This window comes from Engraulis encrasicolus, chromosome 22 (genome assembly GCF_034702125.1).
Source record: "Engraulis encrasicolus isolate BLACKSEA-1 chromosome 22, IST_EnEncr_1.0, whole genome shotgun sequence".
Classification (NCBI taxonomy): Eukaryota; Metazoa; Chordata; class Actinopteri; order Clupeiformes; family Engraulidae; genus Engraulis; species Engraulis encrasicolus.
In genome coordinates this window covers 26,074,951-26,092,215 of record NC_085878.1, presented here as the reverse complement: position 1 = coordinate 26,092,215, position 17,265 = coordinate 26,074,951, and the positions used below count along the sequence as shown (strand labels likewise).

Genomic DNA, 17,265 nt, shown 5'->3' with positions numbered 1-17,265 from the left:
AATGGCCATGGTCATCAAATGCAGATGATGAGGAAATGCAAGTTATGATGTATAGTATAATGGTTCCAGTCTTGGATTTGAATTGGGATAGGATGCCACCTCAGTGTGGCTGTCAGTCAGCATTTTGTTAACTGATAATTTCTCTTTTCTCCTTTTCTCTTCCAGATCTGAATTTCTTCTCTGTATTACAAGGTGAAAACCAGGTAAGAGAGGCTGAAGGCAAATTATTTTATATCAGCAACAACAAAGGGATTGCTCTTCCAAATTCTCATCATCTTCAGGCTCAGACTGTCGTGCTCTCTTGTTTTCGATGGCACTCTGTACTCCATGTCCTTCCCTTGCCCCCTGTCTCTGTGTAATTTTCCTTTCCCCGGCCCCACCACTCGCTCTCTCTCTCTGTTTCTCATACAGCACTTTTCCATCACAAGAGCTCCTTGGCACTTGAGAATAGACATTCTCATTCTCAAAGAACATTCTCAGAACTAGCTACCAGAAGTGGCTCTCTACTCTGCTGCTCCGTTTCTTCTCTCTACCTATTCCACTTCATGTAGTTGCGGTTTAGATTGCAGTGACAGCTCTTATGCACTACCAAAACAATTCTGTATTCTTTCCAAAGATTGCACCAATATGTAAGCCCAACTGAAAGAAACTGTTGGTAACACTTCCAAATAAGGGGCCATAATTAACAGTAAAGTAGCTACAACCTAATACTTAAGTAAGGGTTAATAATCATTACTTAATGCCACATTAGACACATATTAATTGTTATTAATGCATTAGCAAGCAGTTACTTAACTATTAGATAACTATTACCTTGTGTTACAAGTTAATAGCATATTATTATTTAACTAATAGATAAGTAAGGGCACAGTTAATAGTTAAGTAGTTATCAGGTCATACTTAACTAAGGACCAAAATTAACACTTACTTAATACAAAAGTAAGGCATAACTAATGGTTAATTAATACTTAAATATTGGGTTTTGGGACCCTTATATTAGAGTTGGCTGAGGATAACTAATGGTTAATTAATAGATAGATATTGTTGTTTGGGACCCTTATATTAGAGTTGGCTGCGAATAACTAATGGTTAATTAATCGATAGATATTGGTGTTTGGGACCCTTATAATAGAGTTGGCTGAGCATACCTAATAGTTAATTTATTAATCTACTGTGACATCTAGTTTTCACTCGTTCAAATCACTGTAATAGTTGCAACAGGAGCCATTATATAGCAAGGATTGGACGTACACTTCTCAATGATGGTGGGGTGATGAGATGTAATTTTTTCATGTACCATTTATTAATTTTAATGGTAAAAACCCTACAATAAATGCAGAACATTATGAAGAGTAATTGTTTTGAAGCAAAACTAAACCATTCCTTTGTGATAATTAAGTTAATGTTTGAGAATATTAGCTCCAAGAAGTGCAGTGCATGATGGGTACGCAATCTACTGATCTTAGATATGCCTTGCTTTTGCATTAAGTAAGTGTTAATTAAGGTCCTTAGTTAAGTATGACCTAATAGCTACTTAACTATTAACTGTACCCTTACTTATCTATTAGTTAAATAATTATATGCTATGAACTTGTGAAACATGGTAATAGTTATCTAATAGTTAAGTAACTGCTTACTAATGTTAACATGTGAATTAATAACAATTTATATGTGTCTAATGTGGCATTAAGTAGTGATTATTAACCCTTACTACATTATTAGGTTATAGCTAATTTGCTGTTAATTATGGCCCCTTATATAAATGGCCCCTTACCATGTGTCTCAAGTTCATAGCATATAATTATTTAACTAATAGATAAGTAAGGGTACAGTTAATAGTTAAGTAGCTATTAGGTCATACTTAACTAAGGACCTTAATTAACACTTACTTAATACAAAAGCAAGGCATATCTAATGATTAAATAATACCGAAATATTATTGTCTGTAGATTGCGTACCCATCATGCACTGCTCTTCTTGGAGCTAATATTCTCAAACATTAACCTAATTATCACAGAGGAATGGTTTAGTCTTGCTTCAAAACTATTACTCATAATGTTCTGCATTTATTGCAGGGTTTTTACCATTAAAACTAATAAGTGGTACATGAAAAAATTACATCTCATCACCCCACCATCATTGAGAAGTGTACGTCTAATCCTTGCTATATAATGGCTCCTGTTGCCACTATTACAGTGATTTGAATGAGTGAAAACTAGATGTCACAGTAGATCAATTAATTAACTATTAGGTATGCTCAGTCAACTCTATTATAAGGGTCCCAAACACCAATATCTATCGATTAATTAACCATTAGTTATCCGCAGCCAACTCTAATATAAGGGTCCCAAACAACAATATCTATCTATTAATTAACCATTAGTTATCCTCAGCCAACTCTAATATAAGGGTCCCAAAACCCAATATTTAAGTATTAATTAACCATTAGTTATGCCTTACTTTTGTATTATGTAAGTGTTAATTTTGGTCCTTAGTTAAGTATGACCTGATAGCTACTTAACTATTAACTGTGCCCTTACTTATCTATTAGTTAAATAATAATATGATATTAACTTGTAACACAAGGTAATAGTTATCTAATAGTTAAGTAACTGCTTACTAATATTCAACATATGCATTAATAACAATTAATATGTGTCTAATGTGGCATTAAGTAATGATTATTAACCCTTACTTAAGTATTAGGTTGTAGCTACTTTACTGTTAATTATGGCCCCTTATTTGGAAGTGTTACCAAACTGTTTGCTGTAAGGGGTATCCAGAGATCAAGCCAAATGTTATAACTGCTATTTCTTCTAAGAAATAATTTGTTATTTAATGACTCAATGGTAGGTGTAATAATTTGATAAATGAAGCCAACAACGGCACTGTTGCTTAATGAAAGCCTTAATTCCACTTCGGTTTACAGATGCGGAGTCAGTAATATAAAGTATGCCAGTTTTGATTTAATAATATTGAAATGAGGCATGGCGGTGTTATTTTTATTTAATTAAATTTTTGTGCATTTCTGGACATAGTACTCCATGAGTAGGTGTTGCAAAGTAGTAGCACCACCCTACAATGTCTTTGTCACGAAAATTGCCCTGTCCTTCAGTACCTGTACTGTAGTAGGTACTTCTGTTGCCCCTGAGTGTTTGAAGCACGTTGCTGAGGCAGGGTGAACTGAAATATCCCACTTATTTCCAACAAGATGCACACTTGCACAGGAGTGTGTGATATTTTGGTCAAGAGCTCTTTTCATGTGGATGTGAAATGGCGCCTCTAGTGCCTTTAAAGTGTCTGGTGTGGAAATTAGTCAATTAACATCAAAACAGTTTGTTGTCTAAAAATGTTATCCTTCTTTTTTTCCCCTCCAGGGGTTTTAATTTACTAAATTGGTTGGTTGACAAATAAGGGTGAAACACTTTTTAAAAGGAGAAAGTCAAATTTTGGCTTAAAATGTATTAAATTATAATATTCAAACTCCAGTGTTTCTAACTCGTACTGCTCTGTTTGTTCTTCTTGGAAAGGCTTTGAATTGTATTTAAAGTGATGTCACACCACAGGACATTCAGTCACACACCGCATTACACAGTGAGGCACAGCTCACAAAATTGACTTCACACTAGTTCTTCTGTTTGATTTTTGATCATCTAAAATTCTATTAGTATTTCATCTAACTGAAAAAAATCTACTGCATAAAGAGCATTTATGTTACACACTTTAAATGGCTCTAGATATTTACTAATAGAACCAGCAGAAACATTTCTTAATTCAGAACTAAAGTTACAACATGAATACACTGTAATTTGTCTCATTTGTATGATGTTTATGAGGGAAAAAATGATTTGAATAGCTAAATACACTATATGGCATGAAAATGCCCTATTTCTGAATTCCCTCTTCTCTTTAATCATAATGCATTCATGACCTTATGGTGATAATAAATTACAATATTGCTCTGACAAACAAGAATGCATAATGTCATAGAATGCATACATTAATATTTAAAAGAAATTTCATGTTGAGCAAGTGCTTATTGTCGTCAGCGTATTGCTGAAGTCTATGCTAATACAAGCAGAAATCGGGCTCCTTCTGGTCACCTTCGACCTTTTCCTCTCATTTTTCTATTCCCTCTGGTGACCTTTGCCCTCTCTCCTACTGCTTCAGGATACAGGCTGGACATTTTTGACCGACTCCACCTTTTTAGGAATACATCAGGCAAATTCTAAAAGACCAGACATCAGAATCTGTAAAGCTATCCTTTCCTCTTTCATGGAGACTGGAAATCCAACGGACATTAGATATTTACCGATACACTTAACACAAATGTAAAAAAGGCAAAGCAATACTGACGACCAGAAACCAGCCCATAGCCTTCATTCTGACCCCCTCCTTGTCTCCCCTTTCCCTGTAGCTCTGCAAAATAATGATTTCTTTACTCTCCCTCTTCATCCCACAGCATCACAAAATGGTTAAGCAGCAGGCTCTAACCCTTCTCTTCTCTCCTCTTCTCTCTTCTTCTCCTCTTCTCTTCTCTCCTATTCTTCTCCTCTTCTCGTCTCTTCTCTTCTCTTCTCTTCTCTTCTTCTCCTCTTCTCTCCTATTCTTCTCCTCTTCTCTTCTCTCCTATTCTTCTCCTCTTCTCTTCTCTCCTCTCCTCTCTTCTCCGCTCCGCTCCTCCTCGCTCCCTCTCCTCCTCTCCTTCTCTCTCCTCCTCTCTCTTCCCCATACAGCACTACAACATGGTGATGGCAGCCGCGGCGGCGGCAGCATCTGCCACGGACGAGCATGAGCTGCTCCTGAACCGCTTCCTGCCGTATGGCTCCTCGCAGCTCTTCCTGGAGCCACCAGGGGGCACTGGAGGCAGTGGTGGGCTGGCGCCAGTGAACGGAGGCGGCGGAGGAGGAGGCAGCGTGGGCAGTAGCAGCGGAGGCAGCAGCAGCAGCGGGAGCAGCAGCAGCCTGGTGTCCTCCAGCAGCTTACGGGACGCCACCTCTGCACACCTGCACGCCGCCGCCGCCGCCGCAGCCTCGTCGCGATCCAGTGCAGACGCACACGCTCACGCACACGCCCACGCAGCCGCCGCCGCCGCACTCTACGGATCCATCTCCGACGTCATCTCGCTAGACTGACCTCACACACACACACAGACACGCACGCAAAACACACCACGCCATGCTATATGCTGAGCACACAGACAGAAACTTTCAAACACACACAGACAGACCAACGTGCACGCACACCAAAACGAACTGTACAGATTCGGATGTAAACGGAAGACGCCACAGTTAGTGGGGCATACACAAGGCATTTAAGAGAACGGAAAGAAGAATGGAACTTGGATTTTTTTTTTTTATGGACGAAAAAGAACAATGCTATGTACAGAGAACAAAAGTATATATAAATATATAAATATATTTTCAGTTTTACTTTTGTACATAAATATGTATGACTGTCTCTCTGTCCAGTGAATTACTTCAGTTGACTTGTTAATTTTTTTTTTGCCCCCATGGAGACTGAAGATTGTTGGGCCCTTCCTTCTGACTCCTTTGTGCATCTTTTTCGGTTCCCCTTTGCTTCTATTAGAACTTTTGTACCTCTTGCTTTGTTTTTTAAAAGTTCTATTCCTACCTGACATTGACTCTTCTTCTGCAGTAGTTGGGAACGTCTGTCCTGGAGAGACTCTTGTCGAAATCGAGACATCAGACATTTTTTTCTTCCAAATTTCAATTGTGGTGTTTTTACTCAAAAAAAAGGAAAGAAAAATAGAAAAGAAATCATGTGGGGAAGGGGAACAAAACAGAGAATGATCTGGAAACGTTCAGTGTTGTGCGAGATGGGGTCTGTTGACTTCTGGTTCTCTTAGGTATTCTGTGAGTTCCACTCACGATTCTAAAGCATTTCCTAGACTTTGGTCACTAAGCTTACTGTTTGTGAACTGTGTGTGTGTGTGTGTGGATCATTCAGTCCCAAATTTGTGTCCAGATGGCTGCCATCAAACCATTCTTTTCCATCATGTTCTCTATTTGCATTGGAAAGAATCCTCCTTTCATCCGAAGAAACGTGTTTGTTTTGTTTATTTTGCTGCTTCGCAAACCACTTTTACTTCCATTTTCGTTTTCGCACATGCCAAAAAGTAAAAAAAAAAAAAAATTGTGCTGTTGTTCTACAATCAACACACAGATTCGTGAAGCGTGTTCTGGCTGTTTCTCTGTTTTTCTGGTATGGTTCCTTGAACATGTTTGGTACTTAAGTCCTCTGTTGATGTCTGTGCCTGTACCGGACTCTTGAATCCCGTCCATAATTGGCCCCCCAGTAGATATTTTGGTTTGTGCGAACATCTGAAAAATGATGCCTGTTTTTGTTGCACTTGGGGACTTCCAAATTCACCCTAAACCCCTAAATCTTTCGTTGGCCGAATGATAAACCCAAAACTAGTTCATCAGCAGCATCTGCTTTTGGTGGAAGGTGTCTGACAAGCAACGAAGAAGCAAAATAAAAGCACCATCTTGTGGATGTGAAGCCCCTGTGATTCATGTTGGGTCACACAGGGACGCATGCAGTGGCGGAACAATTGCACACAGGGCCCGAGTGCAAACCACCTATAGGGCCCCTCCATACAGCCTGCCATGGTCACAATAAGGCCCCCCCAACACCAATACAGCAGGGCCTTGGGCCCTGGGGGAAATGCCCTGCTTCTCCCCCCTATAGCTCCACCCCTGGATGCATGCCTTTTTCAGTAATGCACCCACTTTGGAGTGCAGGGGTGAATTTTTCATTGAGGTGGCTCTTTGTGTGACTGTATGACAACCGTGTTGTCTAGCATCCTCTCTCCTCTGAACATGCAGGCTTTTAGGATGGCCAGATTGTAGTAAGAGCAACAAATCTGTACCCCAGCAAGATGTTGTTATCCTTCCCCTTACATTGCTCTGTGTGACCATGGGCTGTGGTTTAGACTTGTGTGGGTGTGTGTGTGCGTGTGTGTGTGTGTTGAAGTCGAAAGTGCAGTTGTGAATTGGTGGTGTGGGTCAAATGCTGGCCATGTTAGTTCACTGAGGCTCCTTTGTTACAGCCATGTCTCGATGCAGCAAAGCAAACATATTCTCCACACACACACACATCTTCAATGACTGAAATGCTGTTTTTTTCTCCTGTGTATAAAATATGCTCTGTACTTAATTTATTTTATTATATTTTTTAAAAACACCTTGATTTCCACTGGTTCATTGTCACACTTCAGTCTTGTAAGAGCATAACTATTTCATGAATTTGTGTTTTTTTAAGACCTCCTTGTGTTTCACTCACATTGGTATGATATGTTTTTTACCCCCCTGTTCATCCAGTGATGAAGCACATTCACACTGCTGAAGGCTCCTTTCAGTTATGTTCTTCTGCTTCAGGCTGCTGGCTTCGGGCCTCAATGTATTTGCATGGGTCTGCCTCAGGTTATGGCAGACGATACCAAAAAGGAAAGAGAGAGAGAAGACATGGCTTGTCCTCCCTCATTCATCTCAGTATTCCCGCCTAGAGCGCATTATGACTGATCCAGGCAGAAAAGCTTTTTAAAAGTGGTCAAAGAGACTTTGAATGTCGCTCATCTCCCATCGATGTGCTCCACATAATGCGTGCATGCTTCTCTGTAACAGCTAAGGCCATGTTCGTCAACCTGTTAAGTCTTTTTTTTTCTCTTTTCTTTTTTAAGAACTACTACTCCAGTTTCAGTGTTATATGTATGCGTTATGTTGCTACATTATTTATTTACAAGTTTGTGACGGCCATCGCACCCTAGTGATGGACAGATGTGATGACTACAGGATCTTGCAGTACTTGTTTGCCACAACAGGGGGGTATACCATTAACCTGGCTCAGTAATCATCTAGGTTAAGTTAACCTTTAAGTAGTGGTAAATCATAGAAAATGAGAGCCTGGAGTCCTCTTTTTCTTAATTAAATGACACATTTGGTCTGTCTATTAGCAGGTTTACCATTTCCTGTAGGTTAACCTAGCCAGGTTTTTCACTTAACCATGTTCTTAGAGTGTCCCCCAGGTCCCATGTATAGGCCACAGCACGCCACAACCACGCAATGTAGAAAATGCCTGCCCCAAACCCTGTAGCATCGTATGACTTGGTTGCAAGCTTTTATTTTGTTTCCTCCCTCCCCGTGTGAGTGGTTGGCTTGGTGTGGCATTTCATGGCTGGTTTTGTTCCTTATTTCCTCCGTGTCTGTAAATATGACGGTCTGATTGACTGATAGGCCGGCATGAGTCACACAGGGTGTTACGGGAAAAAAGAAAGAATCCCGCAAAAATGACTGAAGCAACAGGAGCTCTTGTGCACTTGATGTCAGTGTTTTGAAGATGATGCATTGATAAAGGGAAACTGTTTTGAGTGTGAGTGCAGGAATGTGTGTTTATGTGTGTTGTGTGTATGTGTATGCTGTTGTTGATTTAAAAAAAGGAAAACAAATGTACCGGTATGTTGAGTTGTTCAGAGTTAATGTTCAGGCTATGTTCTTGTGTCTTCTGTCACTGTTTCCAAAAAACATTGTACGTAGGATGACTTTTTATTTTCGAGAAGGTAATTGTGTACCAAGTGGATTTGAGTGGATTCCAGTTATTCTTTTCTTTCGTGTTTTTTGTTTTGTTTTTTGTTTTTTTTAGTATTTCAGATCAGCTGGCGTCTACGCTCACTGCCTTAAACCTTTTGATTCCGTTTCCATGCGGCATGTCCTATGAGAGAAACTGCTTTTTAAGGAACATACGAAAGTAATGATGTACAGTTGACCAATGTCAGTTTGTATAAAGTACTAAGTGAAAAAAAATATTTATTACATGCATTGGAAGAAATTGTTTACTTATTGAATGTTACTGTTTATGTAGGGAAGTTTAGATGTAATAAACCGCATTGAGTTACATGTGTCTGCTATTGCTTATTTGGGAAGTGCTCACATGACATAGGAACTACCACCATCATGTTCGAGACAAACCAGTTTGAGTGTGTGAGCGTAATACACAAAACATATACAATATCCTTTCAAGATCTCTTGAAACAAACTTTGGAAGAGGGTAGTCTCAAGAAGTGTATAAAGCGTTTTCTGAATGTGTGATGTGTGAACTGGTGGTAAGCATGAAGGCCCAAGTGCTTAGTATGGAAGTAACCAGGTGTGTGTGTGTGTGTGTGTGTGTGGATGTTTAATGGCATGTCAATTATATTAATGCCATTAGCTAATTTATGAGTGATGTAGGACTTGGTCATATAAACCAACCTTCTATAGGGATGTGTCGCCTCATGAAATTTGGTTATACTGTATTATCCCTATAAAACAAGCATGTTCATGTTCAATATTATTGTATATCTGGAGTGTTTAAAGATGTCATTGCTTGCCAATTGAAAATTCACCATACCTAAGGGGGCCTTTATGCAATTAAAACACTTCTGTGCTTAGGTTGTATATTGTGAAGGACAGATGAAAGTGGGTATGATTACAACATTTGAGCACGTTTTTTATTACTTAAAGGTCTGAAAGCTATTTATTAACATCAATTAAAAGTAGGCTGTTGAATATTCACAGAAAGGGAGATAATTCATGTAAGAACTTGCAGTTATTCAGTATGAACTGCAGGTGGCAGTGAATACACAGGAAAACCCGAGAAAATGCCAATCTTATAATCTCCGTTCATTTGCTAAACTTATATACAGTATTTATTTGTTGATACAGTATTTACTTTCGTGAAAGCAATACAATTTTCACCTTTAAGAGGAGATGATCTCATGGTTGCCAATCTGATATAATCTGATTTTAGATTTACATTTTTGACAAATAACCAAGTTTTATTTTATTTAATTGGCAAAAGATAGCTTATTTTAATAATAACACTATAATTAACACATTTCTTTAAATTAATGCAACACCTTCCTGCCTTAACACACGTACATTGTAATTTGTCACTTGGCACAATCGCCAGAGCGAGCCAATCAGTTGGTGCAGAGACAGGTTATCCAAAAGGCGCATGACATAAAATCACAACCAAGTCGATCTCTGGCAAAGGCTCGGTCCAGGGGAAGTTCTCGGGCACTGGAAGATATAGTATATGTGATTTGGGGATCACTCTCTGCGATGTGGTCTCTATTATAAGGGATAAAGAAAGGATGCTATTACGCAAATTACGCACGGCCGTTGCCTAAGGGATCCAGAGGAAATGGAGGAAATAAACCAAAGCGGAATAATAAACAAATCCTTATGGGATCAAGACCGTTTCAGAAGCTTGGAGGACATCGATGTTAGCGCCGATGGAACTCCAGTTTTGAGATTCTTGATCTCTGCCACGTATTCCATTGTGTGCGCTGTGGGTCTTGTTGGAAACTTGCTCGTGTTGTTTTTCATTAAGGTTCGACAAGAGAGGCGCAAGTCCAAGATTAACTTTTTCATACTTAATTTAGCCGCTACAGACTTACAGTTTGTACTGACTTTGCCATTTTGGGCAGTGGATACTGCTTTGGACTTCAGCTGGCCATTTGGCGATGCCATGTGCAAGATTGTCCTCTCGGTCACCGTCATGAACATGTACGCGAGTGTGTTTTTTCTGACGGCGATGAGCATCACTCGGTACTGGTCGGTTGCCTCTGCGCTCAAAGACCGGACCAGAAAGAGATCCTGCTCGGTCAGGTGGGTCTGTATGGCTCTTTGGGTTCTGGCCACGGCAGCCACCGCGCCAACAGCTATTTTCTCAACGGTTACAAGTGTCGAGGGAGAGAAACTCTGTCTCCTTAAGTTTCCAGAGGGACATCACTGGTTGGCTCTCTATCACCTACAAAAGATTTTAATAGCATTTGTTATTCCTATGGTCATTGTGTCAATCAGCTATTTGATGTTAGTCAGACTCATCCGTCGTTGCAGCATGAAGAACAATTCAAGGAGGATAACACAAGTCACCAAGTCGGTCACTATTGTCGTCCTATCGTTCTTTCTGTGCTGGATGCCTAACCATGCCATTACATTCTGGGGTGTCTTGGTGAAATTCAATGCCGTTTACTTTGATAAGACATACTACATGGTTCACACGTATGTGTTCCCAGTGACTGTGTGCCTTGCTCATGCCAACAGCTGTTTGAACCCCATAATTTACTGCCTCATGCGGAAGGAGTTTAGGACAAAACTGAGGGCTTTGATCTCCTGCAAATGATTTCTCTGTTTTCATCTGGAAATGCAATGAATGTTGCAACAGTGCTTTTCCTCATAGTCCCCCTGCCGCAACGAAGTGATGCTGGAATGGTCTGATGAGGACAAACAGCAAAAGAAAACAAATGTCTGTAGCCTACATTTTGTTTTGATTCGCACGCGTTGGCTTTACTATTCATTTAAATACGGAGATGTGCAATCAAAGGTGAAATATATCTAGATATTTTGTATGTCTTATAGTACCTTCAGCAGCTGATGCACATGGTCCAGTGTGATGCAGGAAGCTTCACTATACCACAAAAGCTATTATGATGAAATGTCACTCTGTCCTTTGCAAAGCACTTTATATTATAGTGCACTTTATCAACGCTGACGCTGACAGAAACGCAGGTCATAGTCATGTGCAAAAACAAACATTTAGGTAATAGCTGTTTGCTGCTTCAGAAGCGGTATATACCACCATTGGCAAGACCAGTAATTTAGTAAAAAGCTTTTAGCAATTCCACTTGTCGTTATGTTTCATACATGTGCCTCAGTGTCAGGTGTGAGTGGTGCATTGTGTGCGTGCGTGCGCGTGCGTGCAGTGTGTCTTTGCGCGCGTGCATGTAGGGATTAATCAGCTTGATTATGACGACCAAGAAGAAAAGACTAAAAAGACAAGCTGTAATCACTGCAGATAGAAAATGCATGGCATAGGCTATATATTTATGTATCTGTTTATGTATTTGGAAAAAAAATAATATATATCCTACAGTATGTTATTGTTATTGTATTAGATGTCCTCTTCTTTAAAAATAAATATCTGAATTGGTGTGTAGTGTTCTGTGAAAGCTATTGTATTGGCTAAATCTTGCTGTTTGTGGTTTTATAGCTTTTGTTTGTTTGATTGATTGTTTTTTTGTTGTTGTTGCTTTTTTTACCCTGATCGAACCAAATGATTTAGACCTGGGCATAGTCACCCGAATGCACCCTAAGCTGAAGAAGATTTTAAAGGCCCGTTTATAATAAGCCCCTTTCAATTATTTATAATTGCCACTTGAGTGCATTCAATGCACTGCACTGACTACGTATATTATTCTTTTCAACACTGCCAGATAGGCCTACGGGGCAAGACAGTCTTCTTTTCCCACTACGTTAGCTCTGCTGTTCTTGTATTCACCTCATAAGCACTGCGTCAAGGTAAAAGCTGAATTTGAGGGGAGAAATGTGTGTGGAGAGTTGACTTGACTAGGACAATGAAAGCAAAAAAGATAAATGTGTTTCATTTGTGGGCTTCCGAACAGAGGATGATGCCTTGTGGTTGTATCTCTACTGATCTTGAAGACTTGGAAGATTGCACTCCTCTTCACAACAACTTGGATCATGAGTTCCAAAGATCCCCTTGAACAATTGAAATGACTTAAGTTTTTTTGTTTTTTTTTCGATAGGTAGACAGCTGTCAAATCTTGAATAATGAAAGCAGATTTAAGGCTTCCAAAGTCATTCACGATAGCTTAAAAGTTCAAGTACAAGGAAAGCCGGTCCTCACAGACTCAATAACAAAAGCTTGCATGGAAAGATGGGTCATGTGAGAAGGATCGCACTGGTCTCTTTTATGACTGAGATTCTACACACAAATGTTCTGGATGTAACAAACTATGTTGTGCCTGCAGTCTGGCTAGACACAGGCCTGAACTGGTCATCTACCATACAGGGCATTTCCCAGTGGGCAAACAATTAAGAGCCGATGTTGTTGGGTTTTTGTATTTTGAAATAGGCTGTCCCAGAAGTAGAAGAGAGGGCCTTGCAAAAAAGCCTGTTTTTGGTTCCAGCCTAAACAGGTCAGACAGATATATAGGACAGGGCAAGCACAGTCTCCACTATTAGATCGTCTGATTAGCCGACTAGCCCCACAATAAAAGACGTTATCCTGTAAAGTCATGATCTGTGAACTCTGAGAAATTGTAGACGTCAAGGTTCACACACACACACACACAGACACACACACACACACACACACACACACACACACACACACACACACACACACACACACACACACACACACACACACACACACACACACACACACACACACACACACACACAGAGCCCCCCTCCCAGCCACCCCCCTTGCCGTACAGTACCCACCCTCGTCTTTTGCTGTGATTCATGGGTAACGGCCCTCAGGGGGAAAACAACGACTATGGAACTCTGCCAAGCCCCTGCCGAAGCTGGGTGTCCCTGTGGAGTAGTGCGGAGATGTATGTACTAGTGCTGGAGCTTTTAACTGGCATCTGTTACACTGGTATAAGACATTACTGATAAACCACAGTCACACCTCACAGGTATGCAGGGGCGTAGCAGCAAATGTTGGGCCCTCTGAACAATAAGCTCCAATAGACCCCCCCAGCCACATATCTTCATAAATCGGACTGTGTGTGGGCTCCCTGTATACATGGGGTCCCGGAGACGCAGTCACCCTTTGCCCCCCTGAACAACACCTCTGCAGGTATGACACAAGAAGACAGGGACATGGGAGACCATAGCAATACAGTCACATCAATATTGACTAAACCCCTTTGGAAAACATTTCTAACAATAATTCAATAAATACAAAAGATATCTCCTCAATATGCATATGTTTAACACTATATCTGTTGAACTCACAACAGAAAAGTAACGTTTCTAAGATTATTTATATTAGATTAGATTATTTATATTTTTCAGTTTCGAGCAATTAAAGGGGTGTAGAGCTGAGTAATGAAAGTCTCAAAGAAAAGCTATTTTAGTAATTCAACAAGCCTTCCATCAGTCTCAGAAGAGTTTAAGGTTACATACAAAGTTTTATATCAAACATCAAACAGTTGGCTATGAAATAAATATTTCGTAATGTAAACCCCTTCCTATTTCCTGCTCTAAGCTCATAACACCACATGGAAGAGAAAAGACAAAAGACCTGAGAAAGAAAAAAGGTTTTACACCAGAAAGGCTGATGCTATAAGAAGACCATCAAAGCTTTACTTATCAGTCTAAACGTTGTATTAATGTGTTCCAAAACTTAACAACAGATGGATCAGCAACCGTCTTAGACGTCCAGGTGGGTCACAGAGGTTAACACCTTGGCAGGAGCATCTTTTGATGAGAATGGTTGAACAAAGTTGTTATGCAAGTTCACTACATATATCTAAGGAAGTACAGTAGAAATCTAAACTGAGGTGATTATTCCTAAAGACACAACATGCCGTACATGGCGAGGAATTGGTGTATGTGGCTGTCGTCCACCAAACAAGCCTCTCCTAGCCCAGTCACATAAAAAGCCTACTGTTACGCTCCAACACAAGTGTGGTCCTTATGGAGCGGACTATAAAACCAACTCTTAACCTTAAAAGAGCAAAAACACCTTTTAAAAGTCAACCCAACCTGTGTGATTTATTTTTCTATTATACATAACAAGGACATTGGTACAAACATTAAGTAACACAGGCTGGAGAGGCAGCAGCCAAAAGTTCAACACCAAAGCATCTAGTGAGCAGAAGGATTCCTCAGGTCTGTATACATGGGTTCTCAATTTTTGCTTCCCCTTGGCTGCACGGCCCTGGCTGCCCACAACTCAACCTCTGATTGTTGGAAACCGCTGTCGGTCAAAAAATTGGGTGCCAGTGTCTTGCCCCTCCTCACAACACAGTTTTTATAAACAAAAAAAACCCCATGTACCTATACATGGGTTTGCGGTGTTTATCAACACGGTGTTGTGAGGAGGGGCAAGACACCAACCACGTGAGCTAATTTTTGGACCGACAGCGGTTTGTGCGTAGATAGTTTCGCGTAGTCAGGGCAAAACAAAAATTGAGAACCTAACATGGGTCCACTGTGTTTGTAAACACGATATTGTGAGGAGGGGCAAGACACTGGCAGCCAACCAGGTGGGCTAATTTTTTGACCGACTGGTTTCCAACAATCAGAGGTTGAGTTGTGCACACACAGTTAGTTTTGCGCAGTCAGGAGAAAACAACAAATTAGAACCCGTGTATACAGGGCTTGATTGCAGGTGCAGGTGTCTTCAATTAGGCCACTCCCACGATCATATTGGCCAGATAATTGTAGTGCTAGCAGGAAAGGAACACACCCAGTGGAATCACATACTGCCGTAACACCACCAAGAGTTTGCCAGTCCTTATAACTCTAGAAATGCACTCATAGAGTGCAGACCTCTGCCAAGGAAGCTATTTTGTGATTTGATGTTACTAAGTCTTCCTGTCTTGTTTTTGTGGAATTAGAAACTGGAATGTCAAAATTTGCCCTATCCCGCAATGTTGAAAAGTCTTTAAAAATTTCCTGGATCCGTATCGTGAGCAGCACTATCAAAATCACTTGTTCCTCTTGTCATTTCCAACAACTCCACAAAATTTCATTAAAATCTGTTCAGAACTTTATGAGTTATCCTGCTGACAGAACTGACGTTTGCAACACCGTAATTTAAAAAAAGGGAAAAAAAAATCTAATGCAAATTACATTATTAACCCATTTAAGCCTAAGGCAGCTGAGGTGCCCTCGAAAACTTAAATATCTCGCCTCCGAAGCACATAAAAACATGAAAAGTTCAATTTAAAAGCTAAGACCCTCCTTTTGTATTAGAATATGTTCATTCAGCTCTAAGTTACCCACATATAAAAAAAACTCTCAAATCTCAAGGTTCTGAATGCAGCGTCTATAGCTCCAGGCGCCTAGGACAATGAGATGGGTTGAACCTATTTATTTTTCTGTGGTGAGCTTCACAGATGTTGCGTTAAACATATTCCATGCACATTTTGGAAATAACCTGTGTGTTTTTTGAAATATTATTCAAAATGTGTCATTTCAAAAGGGATGTACTCCTTTTTGTTATGTACTGTAGTATAGGTGACTACAGACTATTTGAAACTGACATAGAAATGGGCTGCTGTGGCCGAATGACTAAGAGAGTTGGTCAGTGGGTGACAAGTTTGAATCCCATAGTTTGGGTACCAATAAGATTGTGAGCTAGGGAGTAAACTATCTGCCCCATTGTCTGTCCCACTGCCTATAGCATCACCCATAGCTGAAGTGTCGTTGAGGAGTAAGGACTCTACATGACTCCAGGGCACATCATTGCACTTTGATTGCGTCCGAAACGTGGTGCTATTCAGCTTTTGGGAGAATAGATCAGTGTTGCGGACCTTTATTGCTTCTTTCCAGGGCACATTGTCCCCGCAATAACCAATGTTACGGTACTAACATCAGCCAAGTGATCTAACCAAACAAAAAACATTTATAGACCTAAGCTATGGGACACGATTAAAAAAATGTAATCACATTAACTAGAGGCTTTGAAATTAATTAATCAAATTAATCACATTTTAATCGCATATAAATCTGACTTGACAACAGTGATAAGTATTTTCTCCACATGGATTTTGAATAATGGCAATGCATAAGCTTAATCATCAAAATATCGTTTATTTCAATGTAATAACCAAGATCAACAGACCGGTGCAATTTGTTAGGTATAGGTATGGGTAGACCTTCTGTTAACTACTATACGTTTTTTTGTGTAAAACACAATGCTTTCAAGTACATTCTGAGCATTGTAAACCCTGACTATTAGAAAACATCTCTCTGTTTCTTCAGAAGCTATAACAGACTTTGTTGATCTTTTTTTTAAATAAGAAAAAGCACCTCACATACAATGGGAACATAAAGTGGTAAAACACTGCACAAAAACCAAACAAAACATCAACAGCAAAGAAAGATAAAGAACATAAAGATACCCCCACCAAAAAAAAAAAAAAATCATATATAAAATATTTAAGAATAGCCACAGGACCTCTTAATGGTTGGAGTCCAAAAGAATAGGTTACAGGAGGAGAAAAAAAGCAATCTTATCATTCTTTATCCCAATCTTTTATAATGTCCCAGTATTGACACACAAAATGCTGTGGCTTTACTTTGCTTTCAATCTTGTAAAAAAATACCAAGAAGTACAATAGTACTACTTAACCAGATATAACCAACAATATATGTTGTTTGATCTCTGATGCAGGTTTAGAAAGATGATAGTAACACACCACAAGAGAATATCTGT

The 17,265-nt window shown here is 39.8% G+C and overlaps 2 protein-coding genes across 2 annotated transcripts in view; both read left to right on the top strand.

Moving 5' to 3' along the window:
• The window catches only part of pias1a (protein inhibitor of activated STAT, 1a), a 67,756-nt gene extending 58,840 nt beyond the window's left edge, over positions 1 to 8,916 (top strand). The window contains exons 16-17 of the mRNA XM_063188043.1: positions 166 to 203; positions 4,737 to 8,916. Of these exons, the coding sequence (XP_063044113.1) occupies positions 166 to 203; positions 4,737 to 5,135 (437 nt within the window). The 3' untranslated portion in view covers positions 5,136 to 8,916. The remainder of the gene's footprint in view (positions 1 to 165; positions 204 to 4,736) is intronic.
• Positions 8,917 to 10,203: 1,287 nt separating this feature from the next.
• On the top strand, positions 10,204 to 11,187 carry rxfp3.3a1 (relaxin family peptide receptor 3.3a1). Its single transcript, XM_063188248.1, has one exon. The coding sequence runs from the start codon at positions 10,204 to 10,206 to the stop codon at positions 11,185 to 11,187; it is 984 nt and encodes a 327-aa protein (XP_063044318.1).
• The last annotated feature ends 6,078 nt before the right edge of the window (positions 11,188 to 17,265 follow it).